Source organism: Ipomoea nil, unplaced genomic scaffold (assembly GCF_001879475.1).
Source record: "Ipomoea nil cultivar Tokyo-kokei standard unplaced genomic scaffold, Asagao_1.1 scaffold2653, whole genome shotgun sequence".
Lineage (NCBI taxonomy): Eukaryota > Viridiplantae > Streptophyta > Magnoliopsida > Solanales > Convolvulaceae > Ipomoea > Ipomoea nil.
The window spans coordinates 1,214,545-1,232,222 of NW_017619081.1; the positions used below are offsets into that span (position 1 = coordinate 1,214,545).

General features: G+C 37.8%; 3 protein-coding genes across 3 annotated transcripts; 1 reads left to right on the forward strand and 2 right to left on the reverse strand.

Annotated features, from left to right (window-relative positions):
* The first annotated feature begins 2,528 nt into the window (after positions 1-2,528).
* LOC109154692 (protein FAR1-RELATED SEQUENCE 5-like) lies at positions 2,529-7,174 on the forward strand. The gene is made up of 6 exons (XM_019302427.1): positions 2,529-2,564; positions 3,873-4,708; positions 5,029-5,038; positions 5,156-6,440; positions 6,557-6,644; positions 7,075-7,174. Exons 1-6 carry the CDS (start codon positions 2,529-2,531, stop codon positions 7,172-7,174), a joined length of 2,355 nt encoding a protein of 784 aa, XP_019157972.1.
* Positions 7,175-8,258: 1,084 nt separating this feature from the next.
* LOC109154693 lies at positions 8,259-10,837 on the reverse strand. Its single transcript, XM_019302428.1, has 9 exons — positions 10,685-10,837; positions 10,324-10,594; positions 10,119-10,215; positions 9,902-10,026; positions 9,727-9,811; positions 9,225-9,357; positions 8,843-9,127; positions 8,528-8,755; positions 8,259-8,435 (listed from the first exon to the last, which is right to left on the reverse strand). The coding sequence occupies exons 1-9, from the start codon at positions 10,835-10,837 to the stop codon at positions 8,259-8,261; spliced, it is 1,554 nt and encodes a 517-aa protein (XP_019157973.1).
* A 5,585-nt stretch (positions 10,838-16,422) lies between these two features.
* LOC109154694 lies at positions 16,423-17,127 on the reverse strand. Its single transcript, XM_019302429.1, has one exon. It carries the CDS (start codon positions 17,125-17,127, stop codon positions 16,423-16,425), a length of 705 nt encoding a protein of 234 aa, XP_019157974.1.
* Between the last annotated feature and the right edge of the window lie 551 nt (positions 17,128-17,678).

Consider the following 17,678-nt stretch of genomic DNA (forward strand, 5'->3'; position numbering starts at 1 on the left):
TATATTTATTTACCAAGTATTTTATTAATACCATGAAAAAATTAAAGAAAAATATAATTAATAAAGCCAATCATATTAACTACTTGACGGATTTGTTGACAAATAGAATATTCAAATCACACAACAAATTGAAGTAAGAACTACCTCGCAATATCCTTGTTTAACAATCAGGAGTTAGCAGTTAGCGTTCGGATTATATTAGCGGATTTGACCAGCGAATTATATCCACGGTTGGTAAAAATATATTTGAAAAAATTAAATTAACATGTAAAATGACATAAGGGTATAATAATAATAATAATAATAATAATAATAATAATAATAATAATAATAATTATTATTATTATTATTATTATTATTATTATTATTATTATTATTATTATTATTATTATTTTAAAAAATAAAAAATATATAATTATGCCAATCATATTCAAATCACACAACAAATTGGAGTGGGAAACTGTCTCGTAATGTCCTTGTTTGGCAATCAGCAGTTAGCTCTTCAATATTAGTATATATTTAATATTTTATGCCCTAATTTTTATTTGCTCTCCCTTATGTCCCGTATTTGGTTTCAACCATACCTATACAATTATTTTATTGACAATTATAATTAATATTGACTATATTATCTTGCATTTGTAAACTTAGAATTACCTATTTAAATACGCAAATTCAACATTCAATTATCTATGCATGAACAATTCTCATATAATCTTGCCTGATATACTTTAAAGTACTTATTAAAAAAAAAATATTGGGCATTATCCCAATCGCGCAATGCGCGTAGAAAACTAGTGTGTGTATATATATATATATATATATATATATATATATATATATATATATATATATATATATATATATATATATATATATATATATATATATATATATATATACACACACGAAGGTTATATATGGGGTCGAGGTGGGGTGAGGGGGGTAGCTGCCCCACCTTTGGCTCCGTCTCTGCTTAATCACATTTACATAATCCGAATGTCGTTTTGCACCCGAATCTACAATGCAAGATAGTTCCTATAATATGGTGTAACGATTATATTGCACAATACCTTCAGACACACCTAACCAATAAAAGTAAACAAATAATGTTTCATTCAGGGACGGAGCCAGAAAATTATTTGAGTGGGGGCGAAGTTTAAACGACGTTAGAAAGGTCAATTACATAATACCAAACAACCATAATAAGGTTAAAATACAAAATATATTATAAATTAAAATAGAATGTTTTTGATAGATTACATAATAGTTAGAGTCGAAATCAAAAATATACTTGAGTGTGGTGAAAATGTGAAAATATTTATAAAAAATATGAAACATAATCAATTAGATAAAATAATTTGAATAACACTATATTCATAAATACTTTGTAATTTTATTTTTATTTTAGTTAGATCAACTTTAAGTTTTTCTAAATTAATTCGAATACAATGAAGTATAATATAAACTTGTATACTACATTAATTAAATAGAAAAGGGTCAAATATGCCCCTAAACTTTACCCCAAAGATCAGTTAGGCCCCTAAATTTTAAAAAAGTGCAATTAAACCCTCAAACATGTCAAATTGGGTCAATGAAGCCCAAAAATCGGTAAATGACCTGTTATTACATGTCATTTCAATTCTAGCGACGGATTCCGGTGACGAATTTCAGCCACCGTCGTCAGATTCCGGCTGTCCGGTCGTCTTGCACTGGAGAAGAAGACCGGACGGTCGGAATCTGACAACGGTGGCCGGATTTTGTCGCCGGTGGCCGAAATTCGTCGTTGGAATCGAAATGACTTCTAATAACAGGCCATTTACTAGTTTTTGGATTCATTGACTCAATTTGACATGTGTGAGGGTTTAATTGTATTTTTTAAAAGTTTAGGGGCCTAATTGACCTTTGGAATAAAGTTTAGGGGCCTATTTGACAATTTTCTCTTAATTAAATGATTCATAAAAAGTAGACTAAAAAGTGTATTTAATTTGTTAATTAAATGATTTATAAAAGTAAACTAAAAAAATATTTAATTTATCTTGGGAAAGAATGAAAGAGATAAAATAAGTGCAAATAAGAAAAATGTTATTAATAAGATTTGAACTTGTGACCATACATTTTTTAAGCTCAAATTTGAAATTCAACCAATTAAGCTACTCAAACTACTAACAATTTAAACATAAATATAAATTTTATATACCATTTAATGTTATATATACATATATACATACATATATGATATATATAAAGGGGTGGGGTGGGAGAGTGGAGACAACTGCCCCCACTGCCCCATGCTAGCTTTGTCCTTGGTTTCATTATTGGTCCTTCTAAAATCTAAATGATAAAGACAACAAAAGAATAGAGGAAGATCCTTTCAAAAAAAAAAAAAAAAGAAGAAAAAAGAGTAGAGGAAGATGAAGTAAGTCAAATGATACATAGAGAACTATATATAGAAACAATGCAGTGGGCAGAAGGTAGGTGAGATCAGAGAAGAGTGCAGAGAAACAAAAAATAAAAATTAAAGAAAGATGAAGGAGAGGTTGGGGATGATGGTGGTGTTAATGGTAGTGGTGTGTTTGGAAGTAGGAATGAATACACTCAACAAAGCTGCCACCACAAGAGGGATGAATAACTTCATCTTCGTTATGTATTCTAATGCCTTGGCTTTACTTTTCCTTCTTCCTTCAACTATTCTCCATCTCAGGTATCTTCTACTTTTATGTGTTGTCATCTATCATAGGTAGATGTTTCAATGAGAACCCTTTCTTCTGTAAAAACTTATAAATTTGTACATAAATACACACAAATGTCTATATAAATGCATACAATCTTAGATTTAAAGGCACAATAAACGAAATCTACCCTAGTATAGTTTTTGAGCATTTTTGTAAACTATGTTGTGCATTCATGTTGGTTCAGAGGTTCTCATAAAATGAGAGGTTCTAATTTGATCGTTAATATATATATATATATATATATATATATATATATATATATATATATATATATATATATATATAGGGAAGGGCTCCCGTGCATTTACTCCTTCCTGTGAAAAATGAGGTTGAATCTAAGCCTCACGTAGCTCTTGATCGAACGAATCAGATTAACAGCAAAAATTAAGCGCGAATTGCTCATTAAGGGCATTTTTGTCCTTTTGATTATATTAAAAAAAAAAGAAAAAATCTGTTCTTCTTCTTCTTCGAGCGTTTTCAAAATTCACCATTGATTCCTAATCTTCGATATTTCCTAATCTCAGACGAATTTACGATCTCTACGGAATTGACAATAAGATCTATTCTCTTCGTCGTTCAATATCATATTCGTTAAAATAAACCCTAAACCCCTCAAAAACGTCAACCGAACAACAATTAATTTTATCTGCACTTGTATTGGCATCATTCTTGTCTTAATTACACGCACATTAAGCATTACATGCATGCAACTTAACCACCGAATTTCTGAGCTACTTTAATTAATCCGAGCCTAGAGCCTTACACACGTAGATGATGAGGTAGCCGCATGATAATTTTTAAAATGCACATGTTACTGTTTGCCTCACACATGTTATCCGTTGAGCACACGCACATTAATTCCTTTCCAGACGCATGTTATGTTACTGGACTGTCTGACGCACGTTAAGTAATGACATAATATTTTAACAAACACTCACGCATGTTAACTGTTCAACATACGCACGTTAACTATTACCCTGAAGCACGTTAATTTCTCACTTGCCGCACATACTCTTGTATTTTATAAATCTGCCATATTGATAATGATCTGATTAACTTAACGCATATTAAGTGTTCACATTACGCACGTAGAGGCTTGCAAAAACATAATCATAACTTCATGCTTATACGTTACAGTTCCCAGTTTACTTTCAATCTACCAACAACCCCAGTTTGAGTCCCAGCAGCAGCAGCAATGGTCATACATTGACCATATCTCCTGGAATGACACAGTATTGGATTCCTCATTGTGAAGATGAAATCAAACCAGCAGTAGACATGATTTTTAAAACATTGGATGCTGGTATTGAATTCTACAATCATTATGCTGCCAAAGTCGGGTTTCACACGAGGTCTAGTTCCGTCGTTACAGCACGTGACGGGACAAAAACTCAAAAGCAAATCGTTTGCAATAGAGAAGGATTTAAGAATATAGGAGCTCAACACTGTCACTCGCAGTCAAGTGCAGATGCAGGGGAAGGTCCTTCCCATCCAAAGCAGCGAAGGGTCATTCCGTACATTGGAGCAGCTGGGTACCAAGTTACAACTTTTATTGAAAAACATAATCACAGCATGTCTTCGGTTCTGGCAAGGCAGTTTCTAAAGGGAAATAGAAACATCTCCAGTGTTCACCAGAAGTTTATACTCGATTGCGCTAAAGCAAATATTGGAGCATCAAAATCACACGGTTTATACAGTCATATTGTGGGGGATTACTCTGAAGTTGGGGTGACTGTAGTTGACTTTAAGAATGTTAGAAGGGATCTCAGAGCATACATATTGGGAGCTGATGCACAAATACTGGTGCATAATCTTATTAAGAAACAAGAGATGTGCCCTGCATTTGCTTTTGACTACGAAGTTGATGAAGATGAGCAGATGAGCAGACTGTTTTGGGCAGATCCAATGTCAAAAAAGAATTTTGCTGCATTTGGAGATGTTGTCTCTTTTGATGCCACATACTCAACAAACAGGTATATATTATTCTATTCACATTCTTGCGTACGTTTCATTAATTAATCCACATTTAGCATTGCCTGATCTGTTGAGCCATGTTAAGATTTAGACACGTTCACTGTTTTATTGAAAAAAGAGTTGAAATATAAATAACCGCACATTTTCGTTTTATACCATGCATTTTAAACACTACTGTCTCGCATATTAATGCGGAATATCCAGAATTAGACTTTAATTACATATGTGTGCTATTTTAATACTTAATGTGCGTTACTATAATTCTCTAAGTGCGGCAGTTTGACACCTGTATACTGTGATGACGCTTTTTGTCTTGTAGGTACAATCTGGTTTTTACACCCTTCACCGGAGTTGATAACCATAAAAAATGTATAACATTCGGTGCTGGACTACTGTTGAAAGAAGACATTGAGTCTTATGTTTGGCTCTTTGAAAAATTTAAAAAGGCAATGAGTATAGAACCAAGAATAATTGTCACCGATCAAGATCCAGCTATGAAAGTGGCGATTCCAACAGTTTTCAACCAAGCCAGGCATCGTTATTGCATGTGGCACATCATGTGTAAAGTTGGGGAAAAGGTGGGTCCTACGCTGAACAAAGATGAGGAATTCAGGAACAAACTGAACTCAATCGTTTGGACGTCATTTTTGGAACCTCCTGATTTTGAGAAGCAGTGGAGAGAGCTCATGGAAAAGTACAACTTAATCGAGCACAATTGGTTTTCAACTATGTTTGAGGCTAGAAAGCATTGGATCCCAGCGTATTTTAGAGATGGCTTTATGGGGGGTCTACTTAGGACAACATCTCGTTCCGAAAGTGAGAACTACACGTACAGCCGTTTTACTGGTCCCCAATCAAGCCTAGTTGAATTCATGATGAACTTTGACAATGCTCTTAAATCACAACGTAACACAAATGCAAAGCTCAACAGTGACAATGAAGGCTACAATCCAGATATGAAGACGCCTCTGGGGATTGAAAAACATGCTTCAATCGTCTACACCATTACTGTTTTCTATCAAGTTCAGGAAGAAATATGTGCCTCCTGTTTCAAATGTATGGTGTTGAGTGTTAGAGAAGACGGTGGAATGTTGCACTATGATATTATGGATGGAAAGAACAAAAGATTTACTGTGGTGCACAATGTAAATGACCATGAGGCCAAATGCAGTTGCAAGATGTTTGAGATGGTTGGACTATTGTGTAGACACATATTTGTGGTCTTTAGAGACCTTGAAAAAATCCCTCTGAAGTATGTGGTTAACCGGTGGACTAAGGATGCATCTTTAAAAGCTACATTTGAAATAGATGGTGTCATTTATGATCAGAATGGACCAAAGGATGAAAAGAAGATGTTGTTGAACAAAGTGTGGTCTGATATACACTGTTGTATGGATCTGGAAGGTTCAAACATGGAGCAATTGACTGCATTTTCCCAAGTGATTAATGAACAGAAACAGCTGCTACTGTCAGGAAAGGAGAAATTGTCCCCTCAGCACAGCAGGAGGACTGTTATAGAATCATATTGTGGATCAACAGAAATTTCAGAGATCCACATACTTCCACCGAAACATGCAAAGAACAAGGGCAGCGACAAGCGTATCAAAAGCAGCAAGGAGTTGGCAATGGAAAAACAAGAGGTCAGGAGGTGCAATTTTTGTGGTGTTAGAGGAGATCACCATGACACCAAGACTTGCCCACTTAACCCCAAAAATAAGGACAAGCAAAAGGGTAAGAAAAAGGCATAGCAGACTATTTTTTCAACGCCTTTACAGTCAAGAACGAAAATAGATAGCAAATATGAAACACAAATACTTAGTTAACTCATTTCAGAATGCTTTTTACAGTTGAGATACTTGAATTTAATGTCCAGCTATTACTAGTTTTTGTTTTTATCACTGATTTGTGTTTAACAATCACTGCTACTAGCTTAATGTGCGTGTTATTACTACTTTACCTGCGTGCAGTTAATTCTTAATATGTGTTGATTACACTTTTAACGTGCGCTACATTAAACCTTAATATGCGTAATACAGAAACAGAATGTGCGTTGGTTTATGTATAGAAACTTTGGTCCGTGGTAAATGCCAACGTCTTTACATGCGTCGAATAACATTTAACTTGCGCGACATTAAAGCTTAATATGCGTACAAAGGCAATATTTAACACTTTCTTTCTCTAATATGCGTTTAATTATTAGTTAATATACGATGCGTTAAAGATAAGTCTAATATGCGCGACTGCAAAACTTAAAGTGCGTTTATTTGATTATGAAATAATTTGCAGACAAAATGATACATACATAAACGATTGCACATATTTATTTCTACTAGTACTTTGAAGACATTTCTTCTGGTTCTGGCAGCATCCGACACATCACCAGCCACCCACAAATGCTCAACTCTCAGCCTTTGGATGTTGTTTGGAAACTAAATGATGAGCTTGAAGCTGAGAATAACAAATGATGCTTCAGGTTTAGAATGTGTTGTTTTTGTAGTTAGTTACAATCACTACAAGCTGGAGGGCGAGGAAGATGAAAATGACAGATAAGATGAGGAATAATTGAAGAGGATTCTTCTGTACGTGCGGAAAAGTGAGAGATAGCCATTTCAATAACCTGATGCTCAGTTGTGTGTTGTTCCTTCTAATTTATATATAGGTGAATAACTTGGTCACATGCACTGATTTGAGATTTGAATGTTGCGTGATTTACAGACACATTAGATTTTTCAAGATTTCCTTTAATGGGTGCGTTTTTTAAGGCATTGAATGACCATTCAATGTTATCCGTTTCCCCAACCAACTACAAATGCCTTAAAGTTCTGACATCAAATATCTTTGAATATTACGTGGATTGGTATAAAAGACTTAATGTGCTTTGCTTTGCTCTGTTACATGCGCGAGCTACAAGAACAACATGCGTGTAAATATAAATTTAATTAATTTGCATCGAAATAAATGATTTTTTAAAGCCAAAAGTTTAATGTGCGTCGTGAAACCAATTAAAGTGCGCGAAATATAGTCTAATATGCGTTTATTATATATTATTAATAAATCCAAAAGTTTAATGTGTGTCGGGAAATAATTAAAGTGCGCGAAATATCATTATAAGATGCGTTTATTATATTTTATTAATAAATACAAAAGTTTAATGTGCGTCGGGAAACCAATTAAAGTGCGTGATATATCATTCTAAGATGCGTTTATTATATTTTATTAAAAAAACAAGTAAAATATAATAAAAAGATCAAGTATTTATGGGGGTTCGATCGTGAGCGGAATCAGTTTAATGAAATAATTTGCATATAAAATGACACATACATGCTTCGAATTTAACATGCGCGACATATCAATTTAAAATGCGTGATATTGGAACACAATGGTAATAAACAGTTTGGCAATCTCATAAAAACAGTAATTAAAACTTATAAAATATCACAAAAACTAAAGTTGAATAATTATCACAGCACAGGATTAGAAAATGTCAAAATAGTCAATAGGTCTGGACAGTAACAGGGTCACAACATTCACAAACAATCATTTGCAGTACTACATTTTTTCCTTTCTGATCTCTGATTCCTTCAACTTCTTCATACTTTTGGATGATGAACACTCATCCAAAAGTGACCTTTTAATAGCTCCAGAGTTGTCGGCACTGTCATTTCCTTCCTTTTGTGAGGGGTGGACAGATGCAGGACTATTAACCTCCACTCCACTAGAGTCTTCCTGTTATTAACAAAAGGAGTAAACCAAATTAGTCACCCTCATAATAAAAAAAAAAAAAAACATTTTTAAGACGGTTGGTTTGAAATTCTTACTTCAGAATTTGCATCAGTGTTAGTTTCCTCCTCAATCATCGTAGACATTAAGTCTTGATGCTCCACAAACCTGTCAACATAAGTTTTCAGCAAGTGTTCTTCCATGACCACCCTCACAACATTGAATGGGTAATTGGGACCCCTCTTTAGAGCCAGCTTAAAATTGATCTTAAAGAGCATCTTCATTCCAACTATAGCATCCAACTCATGTGGCACTTCAACATCAACCTGTTTAGGTAGGTGATAAAATACTAAATTACAAACTGCATTAAAAAGTATAGACTAAATTTTGTATAGGCAAAAAGAAAAATTTACCTCCTTGTATTTTGCATACAAAATCGAAGCAGGAATACCCACAAGTTCTGCCACTTCTCTATCCCAAAGCAATAGTGGAGCATCTCCACTTTTGTCAATAGCAATTACAACAACTTCATATCTAACTATACCCATCATACAAGGCTTGTGACACTTAGTACAAATCAGTGATCCTTCTTGTTCTTTTAGTTTCTTATTACATCCCAATGCCAGGCATGATAAATAGTACCAACCATCCTCAAACTCTAACCCCAAAATCTTAGCAGCCACATAGTATTCCCCATCCTATAGTATACACATCATTTTATAAGCATATATAACAATTAACCAAATCAGTGAACTAAAATAAAAGTAAGAAGAGCTAGCAGAGTGTGTGGATTACCTCTTTAACCTTCTTAAGATCATGGCAGTTAGTGACAATAACAGAAGCATTTTTAAACTCACTAATGCCTGTAGAGTTTGAATGTAGGGTGCCAGTACTAAGACTTCTCATTGGAGTATTTTCAGCTTTCAACCTTCATAAATATTAGAAACTTTTATACAATCTCAATGCACATACTTTTACTTGACTAAAACACAAAAACAGATGTGTTTAAACAACTTATTAGCCTTATTTACTTTGCTGAAAATAGCTATCAAATTTTATGATTAGTAATTTGCTAAAGTTGGAAAAATATATACAGTATACAGCATGCTACTAAAGTCACAAATTTAGATTACAGTATATATAGAATTTTAGATAATATCTTTTTTTTTTCTAGAACACAGTAAACAGTAGTTAAAATAACAATTTTGTTTTTCTAAAATCTGTAATACATAATAGAGCATACATTATTACAGATGAATCTTACAAATAGGACAAATAATAAAAAAGATGAACTTACTTTGACCTAAACTCTTGGAATTCCTCAAAATCCTCATTGAACCAAAGCTTCGTAGCATCATATGAATGGGTTATTCTAACCTCACCTGCAAAAAAAAAACAATATACAGATATATATTAGTCTAAAAGCTGGATTGATTAATAGATATTAAACAGAAAAGTATAGATAAACTCACCACTAACAACTTTAGCCCGACAGCACTGAATGACTACAATCAGTGGTTCTTTCGAATCACTATTGTAATAAGGAATAAGGGAATATACATGTTCATTCCAAAGTGTACATGTCAGGGTGTTGTCACTGGATTCCAAACAGGAAAAAAAAAAGTATTACATTAAAAAAATCACATCATCAGTTTATAATTGATTCAAAGTTCATTTTTAAAAACTTACGCATTGTCTTCAATTTGAAAGTCAATGAATTTGGTTGCCTTTCCACCTATAATCTTGTCCATAGGATTATAAATCACATTGACCCTTCCAATCACATCTGCCAATTTACCAAAAGATTAGAAAAAAGTACAGAAAAATGCTAGGAATATATTAGCAGTCAAGTTTAGTAAGATAGTAACAAATATAAGAAAAGTAAAGTTAGTACCAATCAGTTCCTTGTCATTAACATCTGCAGGATTTTTCAAAGCAATGAAACTCTTTAAGCGAAACATTTTGAAAGGAAACCCGTTAGAATGTATCTCCTTCACTTGTGTTCTATAGTTGAATTTGATCAGGAAGTCATGTTCTGTAATCTTGTAGACATAGTAATTTGTAGAAGCCATGAAGTTTTTTATTTCAAAAACTTTCCCTTCTTGTAATATTTCTCTATATTTTATAATGTATTTTTTCCTAATGTTGGCATGAATGTAGTCTCCCTGCCAATCAAAAAAAAAATTATACACATTGAAAGACCATTAGATTAGGAGATAGCATGAATATGATTTTTTGAAAGAAAAAAACTGTACCTCTTCATCATGGAACAATACTTCCATGCTCTTACTAGCCTGGCCCTCTCTCCTTTTCTCAGGCACTTCGTATACCCGTACTGCTCTCACCCTGATTGCCCTGAGCTGGTGTTCCGGCTTGATGTTTTTGACAGCAATGAACATGGAAGGCATCTTGAAAGACCAACACTGATTCGAAATGGTAGTAAAGTGACATGGATTTGGGAAGGGTTTTTGGCATGAAGAAGCCGGCTATTTATACAGATTGAATATTCAAATAAACCAAGAGATAACCAGCAGCCACTGTCTTGGAAATCGAACATCTCATTCAATGTTTATATGCAGATTTAAACTCTGCATATTCTATGTAATATATATATTTTTCTTGTTAATTTACTGCATGCATCTCATAACATGTAGACCGGAGGCCTTCCTTATGCGTTGATATTAATCATTTTGTTTATACTACCAAGAGTTCTACATTAAATGAACTCCTTGGGAACCAAGGATAGTATGATACTTTAATACGAATACTTGCCTTTCAAAACGGCTAGGCATATTCCCAATGTGTAATCACATTACACGCGCAAAATAAAAATAACAAAGAATCGCTAAATATTAGTCTATATATAACTTAACATGCGTGTGAGTGTATATATAACTTAACATGTGTAAGCACATTAACTTAACATGTGCAGCACATATAATATTGACTTGTCACTTATTTCCAATGCCAAGTACAAATCTATCAGACCACCTTAGTCCCAATAAAAAAAAAAAAAAAAGACTTAATGTGCTTTGCTTTGCTCTATTACATGCGCGAGCTACAATAACAACATGCGTGTAAATATAAATTTAATTAATTTGCATCGAAATAAGAGATTTTTTAAATCCAAAAGTTTAATGTGCGTCGGGAAACCAATTAAAGTGCGCGAAATATCATTATAAGATGTGTTTATTATATTTTATTAATAAATCCAAAAGTTTAATGTGTGTCGGGAAACCAATTAAAGTGCGCGAAATATCATTCTAAGATGCGTTTATTATATTTTATTAAAAAAAGCAACTAAAATATAATAAAAATATCAAGTCTTTATAGGGGTTCGATTCTGAGCGAAATCAATTTAATCAAAGACTTCTACCATTTCACCATTGGGCTCATCCATTACTTTGATTATAATATATTAATAATAACAACAACAGAGGCAGACATGAGAGCTTGTTTATGTATAAAAACGTAATGTGCGTTGGTTTATGTATAAAAATGTAATGTGCGTTGGTTTAATCAAAGACTTCTGCATTAATGTGCGTTGGTTTATGTATAAAAACGTAATTATTCAGTCATTGCGTTGAAAATTAGTCTAGTATGCGCGATTGCAAAACTTAAAGTGCGTTTGTTTGATTATGAAATAATTTGCATATAAAATGACACATACATGCTTTGAATGTAACATGCGTGATATTGGAACACAATGAGCGTTGGTTTCTATATTAATAAAAATAATAATTTACACTATAATACATTAGTATTTGTAAACGTAAATACACATTGAAACAACACCAATAACATTCAGTGCATCTTTTCTAGTACTTTGAAGACATTTCTTCTAGTTCCGGCATCATCCAACATGCTGCCAGCCTGCCACAATGCTCAACTCTAAGCCTTGGATGATGTTTGATGAGCTTGCAGCTGAGCTTACAAGCTCGATTTGGACATGAGCAAGGAGTGTGGATGCATGTAGGCTCGTGGTCTCTAAGCTTGCTATATATGATAGATTCCTGGCAGCCGTAGGTGTTATTTGGGATGTCGGATGCTCAACTCTCTCAGCCTTGAATGATGTTTGGTTGCGGCATGACTACTTGCAGCTGAGGATGACGAGTGTTCTTTCAGGTTTAAAATGTGTTGTCTTTGTATTTATTTACAATCACTACAATCTGGAGGGCGAGGGGGGTGAAGAGGACATGCAAGATGAGGAATAAAAGAAGATGGCTCTTCTGTACGTGCGGGCACGTGAGAGGTAGCCATTTCAATGAAAACTGATGCTCAGTTGTGTGTTGTTCTTTCCAATTTATAGGCGAATAACTTGGTCCCATGCACTGATTTGAAGATTTCAATGTTGCGTGAATTGACGCGTTTTTAAGGCATTGAATGACCATTCAATGTTATCCGTCTCCCCAACTACAAATGCCTTAAAGTTCTGACATCAAATATCTTTGAATATTACGTGGATTGTTATAAAACACTCAATGTGCTATGGATGAGTGAAAACAAATTATCGTTAAACTGAACTCTGAGAAGATACAGGAATACAAAAGAGGATTAGAGTCCTACCTAACTACACCTAGTCAATAGCTAATAGTTATAGGACTAATTCAACTCTAATGTTACATAATAATTAAATGGGAAATATAACTTGACTAACACTCCCCCTCAAGCTGTAGGTGGTGTGGACACAACACAAAACTTGTCTCGTAGAGTGGCAAAGCGAGCTGACGGAAGAGGTTTGGTGAAGACGTCGGCCAGCTGATCTTTGGTGGAAATGAAATTAACCAAAAAATCCCCAGAGGCTACCTTATCCCTGACGAAATGGTAGTCGATCTCAACATGCTTAGTCCGCGCATGAAAAACTGGATTAGCGCACATGTAAGTGGCTCCCAAGTTGTCACACCATAGAGTCGCCGGAGCCCCTGAATGTAGACCAAGTTCCTGAAGAAGAGACACAACCCAAGTAACTTCGGCTGCGACATCGGCTAGCCCCTTGTACTCAGCCTCGGTGGAAGACCTAGCTACCGTGCGTTGCTTGCGAGATACCCAAGAGACAAGATTCGACCCCAGGAACACGGCATAACCACTTGTGGATTTGCGATCTATCGGACACCCAGCCCAGTCGGAGTCCGAGTAAGCATGGATGGCAGCCGAAGGTGAAGCGGATAGTTTAAGCCCAAATTCCTGTGTACCCTTTACATACCGTAGAACCCGTTTGAGTAAACCCCAGTGCTCATCAGTTGGGGTCTGCATGAATTGACAGAGCCTATTCACGGCATAAGACAAGTTTGGGCGTGTAATGGTCAAATACTGAAGTGCACCGGCTAACCGACGATACTGAGTCGGGTTCTCGTACGGGCTCGTTACTGGAGATATGGCTTGCGTGACTGCTGCTGGAGTGGATAGAGGCTTGCAATCGGTCATTCCTGCTCGCGTTAAGATATCGGCCATGTAGCGACGTTGTGAAAGTAGAACACCATCTTTCACTGGAATTGTCTCAATGCCGAGGAAGAAAGTTGGAGTACCCAAATCACGGATTTTAAAGGTGGTAGACAGCTGACTCAGGAGGGAAACCAACAATTCGGAGTCATTGCCCAGCATGATGATGTCGTCCACGTAGACAAGTAGATAGACTCGTGACGTGCCTCGTGTGTAGTAAAAGAGAGATACGTCAGTTTTGGACGCCACAAAACCTGCAGTCAGTAAGTAATCATGTAACCGCTTAAACCAGGCACGTGGGGCCTGTTTAAGACCATAGAGGGACCGCTGCAAACGGCACACGTAATCTGGATGAGTGGGGTCTTCATAACCCGGTGGCTGACGCATATGAACAGTCTCGGTGAGATGCCCATTTAAGAAAGCATTATGGACATCTAGTTGCCGCATAGTCCAGTCCTGTGATATAGCTAGGGCGAGCAATATGCGAACCGTGGTCGGTTTGACCACTGGACTATAGGTTTCAAAAAAGTCCTCTCCAGCGACTTGATTGAACCCCTTGGCAACCAACCGGGCTTTGTAGCGCTCGATGGTACCATCGGCCTTCCGTTTGGTGCGATAGACCCACTTGCAGCCCACTACATTCATACCGGGCTTGGCCGGAGTGAGACACCATGTATTGTTGTGTAGCAATGCATTAAATTCCTGGTCCATAGCATCCCTCCACTGTGGGTGTGCTACGGCCTGAGTATAGCAAGTTGGATCAGTTGAGGCGGTTAGAGCCTGAAAGGGCTCATCCGTGTCTCGGGTCATGCGCCGGAGCCGCATGGTGAGAGGTTGAACTGGTGGCATGACCCGAACCTGGTTCGACGTCGTGGTGCCACAGTGGTGACTGACTCATGCTGTATGGCTAACGGTGGCTCTTGAACTGCCAGCGGTAACTCATTCAGAGGTTCAACCTGAGATTGTGTGATGATGGGGCTTGACGCCCACGGTACACCGCTTTGAGTGTCCGTACCGCTACTCTGCTCATGTGAACCTGTAGCATAGGGAAACACACTTTCGTCAAACCTGACATGTCGGCAAATAAAGGTTTTCCCAGTTGATGGGTCCATGCATCGGTACCCCCTATATGACGTAGGATATCCTAAAAAGACACAGGGTGTAGAACGGTACTCTATCTTATGGCGATTGTAGGGCCGCAGATAAGGGTAACATCTACACCCGAATACTCGTAGGAACGTGTATGGTGGGATTTTGTTATAAACAGACTCGTAGGGACTAACAAAGTTTTTAAGTGCAGATGATGGTAAACAGTTTATAAGATAGGAAGCTGTTTCAAACGCGGCATCCCAGTGTTTGACAGGGACAGAGCTGTGCGCGAGTAAAGCCAACCCGATTTCGACAATGTGTCTGTTCCGGCGTTCTACTCGGCCATTTTGCTCATGCGTGTAGGCGCAAGACTGCCTATGCACGATGCCAAGGGACTGAAAAATAGAGTGGAGACGGCGATACTCGCCTCCGAGATCGGATTGAACAGACTTGATAGAACGCGAAAACTGGCGTTCTACCATGACACGAAAAGACTCGAAGATATTATAAATGTCTGATTTTAACCGCATAGGGTAAAACCAGCAAAAACGTGTGTGGTCATCCACAAAAAGTACAAAGTATCTAAAACCCCCGGCAGAAACAACGGGTGCCGGGCCCCAAATATCTGTGTACAGCAAGTCAAGTACATTATTACTACTAGAAAAAACCCTATCTAGCGGGAATCGAGACGATTTCCTGAGCTGACACGATGAACACAACTTCGACATACTGGACTTTGATTGAGTGACCGGGCATTTTTGTAAGACTCGATTTTGGGCACGTTCATGCGGATGTCCAAGCCTGCGATGCCAAACATCAGGTGGAGCACGAGCCGTTATTAACGCAACATGTGACCGTGACATGGGTAGCTTGTACAAACCCCCCGTGGAAGGACCCCTAAGGAGCACCGCCTTGGTGTGACAGTCCTTCACAACAAAATGATCATGATGAAATTCAAAATATACAGCATTATCAATTGTAAAACGATTAACTGATAACAACGGTAAGGAAAGACGGGGGACATGCAGAATATTGTTTAATTTAAGAGTTCTAGACATAGAGTTTAATGATGCATGGCCAACACTGGTTATACCCAAACCTGATCCGTTGCCTACGCGGAGCACATCACCGCCGGAGTAGGGATCTGATTGCGCCATCATCGTCTGATCAGGCGTGGCATGCAACGACGCCCCGGTGTCCGGGTACCATGCGTCTGCCACAACCGCCGCCTCGTCTCCGGGAACTGCCGCATGGGCTTGCGGTTGCGGTGCGCCGGAGTAGCGCTTGAAGCAGTGGAGCGCCGAATGCCCATGAGACCGGCAGATTTGGCATCTCGGTCCTCCGCCACGCCCTCTGCCTTGTCCACCCCGACCACGGCCGCCTCTGCCGCGCCACTGCTGGCCGGAACCAGCATGCCGAGGTCCACCGCCAGCGACCTGATTTTGTCCGTAGCCTCGGCCAGCGATCAACGCAGTGTGCCCGGAGGAAGCGCCGGCAGTGGAGAATTCATCTGCCCAGATGAATTCTTGGGCCTGGAGATAGTCCGAAAGTTGCGGGAGGAAGCCATCGACTGGAATTCGGGGCGGAGTCCTCGGAAAGCCCAGAGGTTTTGTTCATCAAGCGAGACCGGACGGCCGGCCAACGCTAAATCTTCCACCAGTAATTGCGCGTGGCCGAGATACTCGGCGGGTGTACTGTCGCCTTGCCTGAGCGATTGGAATTGCGCCAAGAGATTAAGGCATCTCGCCCGTGTGGAGGAACCAAGCGCCGCTGTGATGGATGTCCAGACCTCCTGCGACATGGTGCGGCCGACGGCGAGATATAACACTTCGTCCGCCATCGAGGATACAAGCAGCGACAGAATGCTTTGGTCCTGCTGTATCCAGACGCCATGAGCAGGATTCGGAGAGGTGGTGGACGTGGTGCCGGAAGCAACTTCGCCGGAAACCGGCGTGTCCAGCGTCGCCGGCGGGCACGGCGTATCGCTGGTGACAAACCCGAGGAGCCCCTGTCCACGGAGGAATGGAACAAGTTGAGTGCGCCAGAATAGGAAATTCTTGGTGGTTAACTTCATAGAGATGAAGTGGTGAGCCGAAGAAAGGGTGTTTGGGGTGGTGGTGGTCGACGGTGTAGCGGCGGTGACAGTCCGTTCGCTAGAATTAGTCGACATATTCGGAGAGGGAGAGAAAAAAGGTTCACCTAGCTTACTGATACCAGATGAGTGAAAACAGATTATCGTTAAACTGAACTCTGAGAAGATACAGGAATACAAAAGAGGATTAGAGTCCTACCTAACTACACCTAGTCAATAGCTAATAGTTATAGGACTAATTCAACTCTAATGTTACATAATAATTAAATGGGAAATATAACATGACTAACACTTTGCTTTGCTCTGTTACATGCGCGGACGACAAGAACAATATGCGTTTAAATATACATTTAATTAACTTTTATCGAAATACGATATTTTTTGAAGCCAAAAGTTTAAAGTGCGTCGGGAAACCAATTAAAGAGCGTGAAATATCACCTTAACATGCGTTTATTATATTTTATTAAACGAAAAACAAATAAACTATAATAAAAAAATCAAGCCTTTATGGGGGTTCAATCCTAAGCAAAATCAATTTGATCAAAGACTTCTACCATTTCACCAGTGGGCTCATCCATTATATTAATTATATTAAAAAAATGTTAAAGAGCAATTCCTGAAAATTAAAA

What these genes read in the sequence shown, in the direction of transcription:
- LOC109154694 (XM_019302429.1), bottom strand. Translation starts at nt 17,127, where the DNA reads ATGTCGACTAATTCTAGCGAACGGACTGTCACCGCCGCTACACCGTCG.
- LOC109154693 (XM_019302428.1), bottom strand. Translation starts at nt 10,837, where the DNA reads ATGCCTTCCATGTTCATTGCTGTCAAAAACATCAAGCCGGAACACCAG. An exon ending in TCGGGCTAAAGTTGTTAGTG is followed by an intron (nt 9,812 to 9,901) that starts GTGAGTTTATCT and finishes TTTTTTTTGCAG; the next exon opens with GTGAGGTTAGAATAACCCAT. An exon ending in TTCCAAGAGTTTAGGTCAAA is followed by an intron (nt 9,358 to 9,726) that starts GTAAGTTCATCT and finishes ATATTTATGAAG; the next exon opens with GTTGAAAGCTGAAAATACTC.
- LOC109154692 (XM_019302427.1), top strand. Translation starts at nt 2,529, where the DNA reads ATGAAGGAGAGGTTGGGGATGATGGTGGTGTTAATG. An exon ending in GGATGATGGTGGTGTTAATG is followed by an intron (nt 2,565 to 3,872) that starts GTAGTGGTGTGT and finishes TATACGTTACAG; the next exon opens with TTCCCAGTTTACTTTCAATC. An exon ending in AAATAAGGACAAGCAAAAGG is followed by an intron (nt 6,441 to 6,556) that starts GTAAGAAAAAGG and finishes TGCTTTTTACAG; the next exon opens with TTGAGATACTTGAATTTAAT.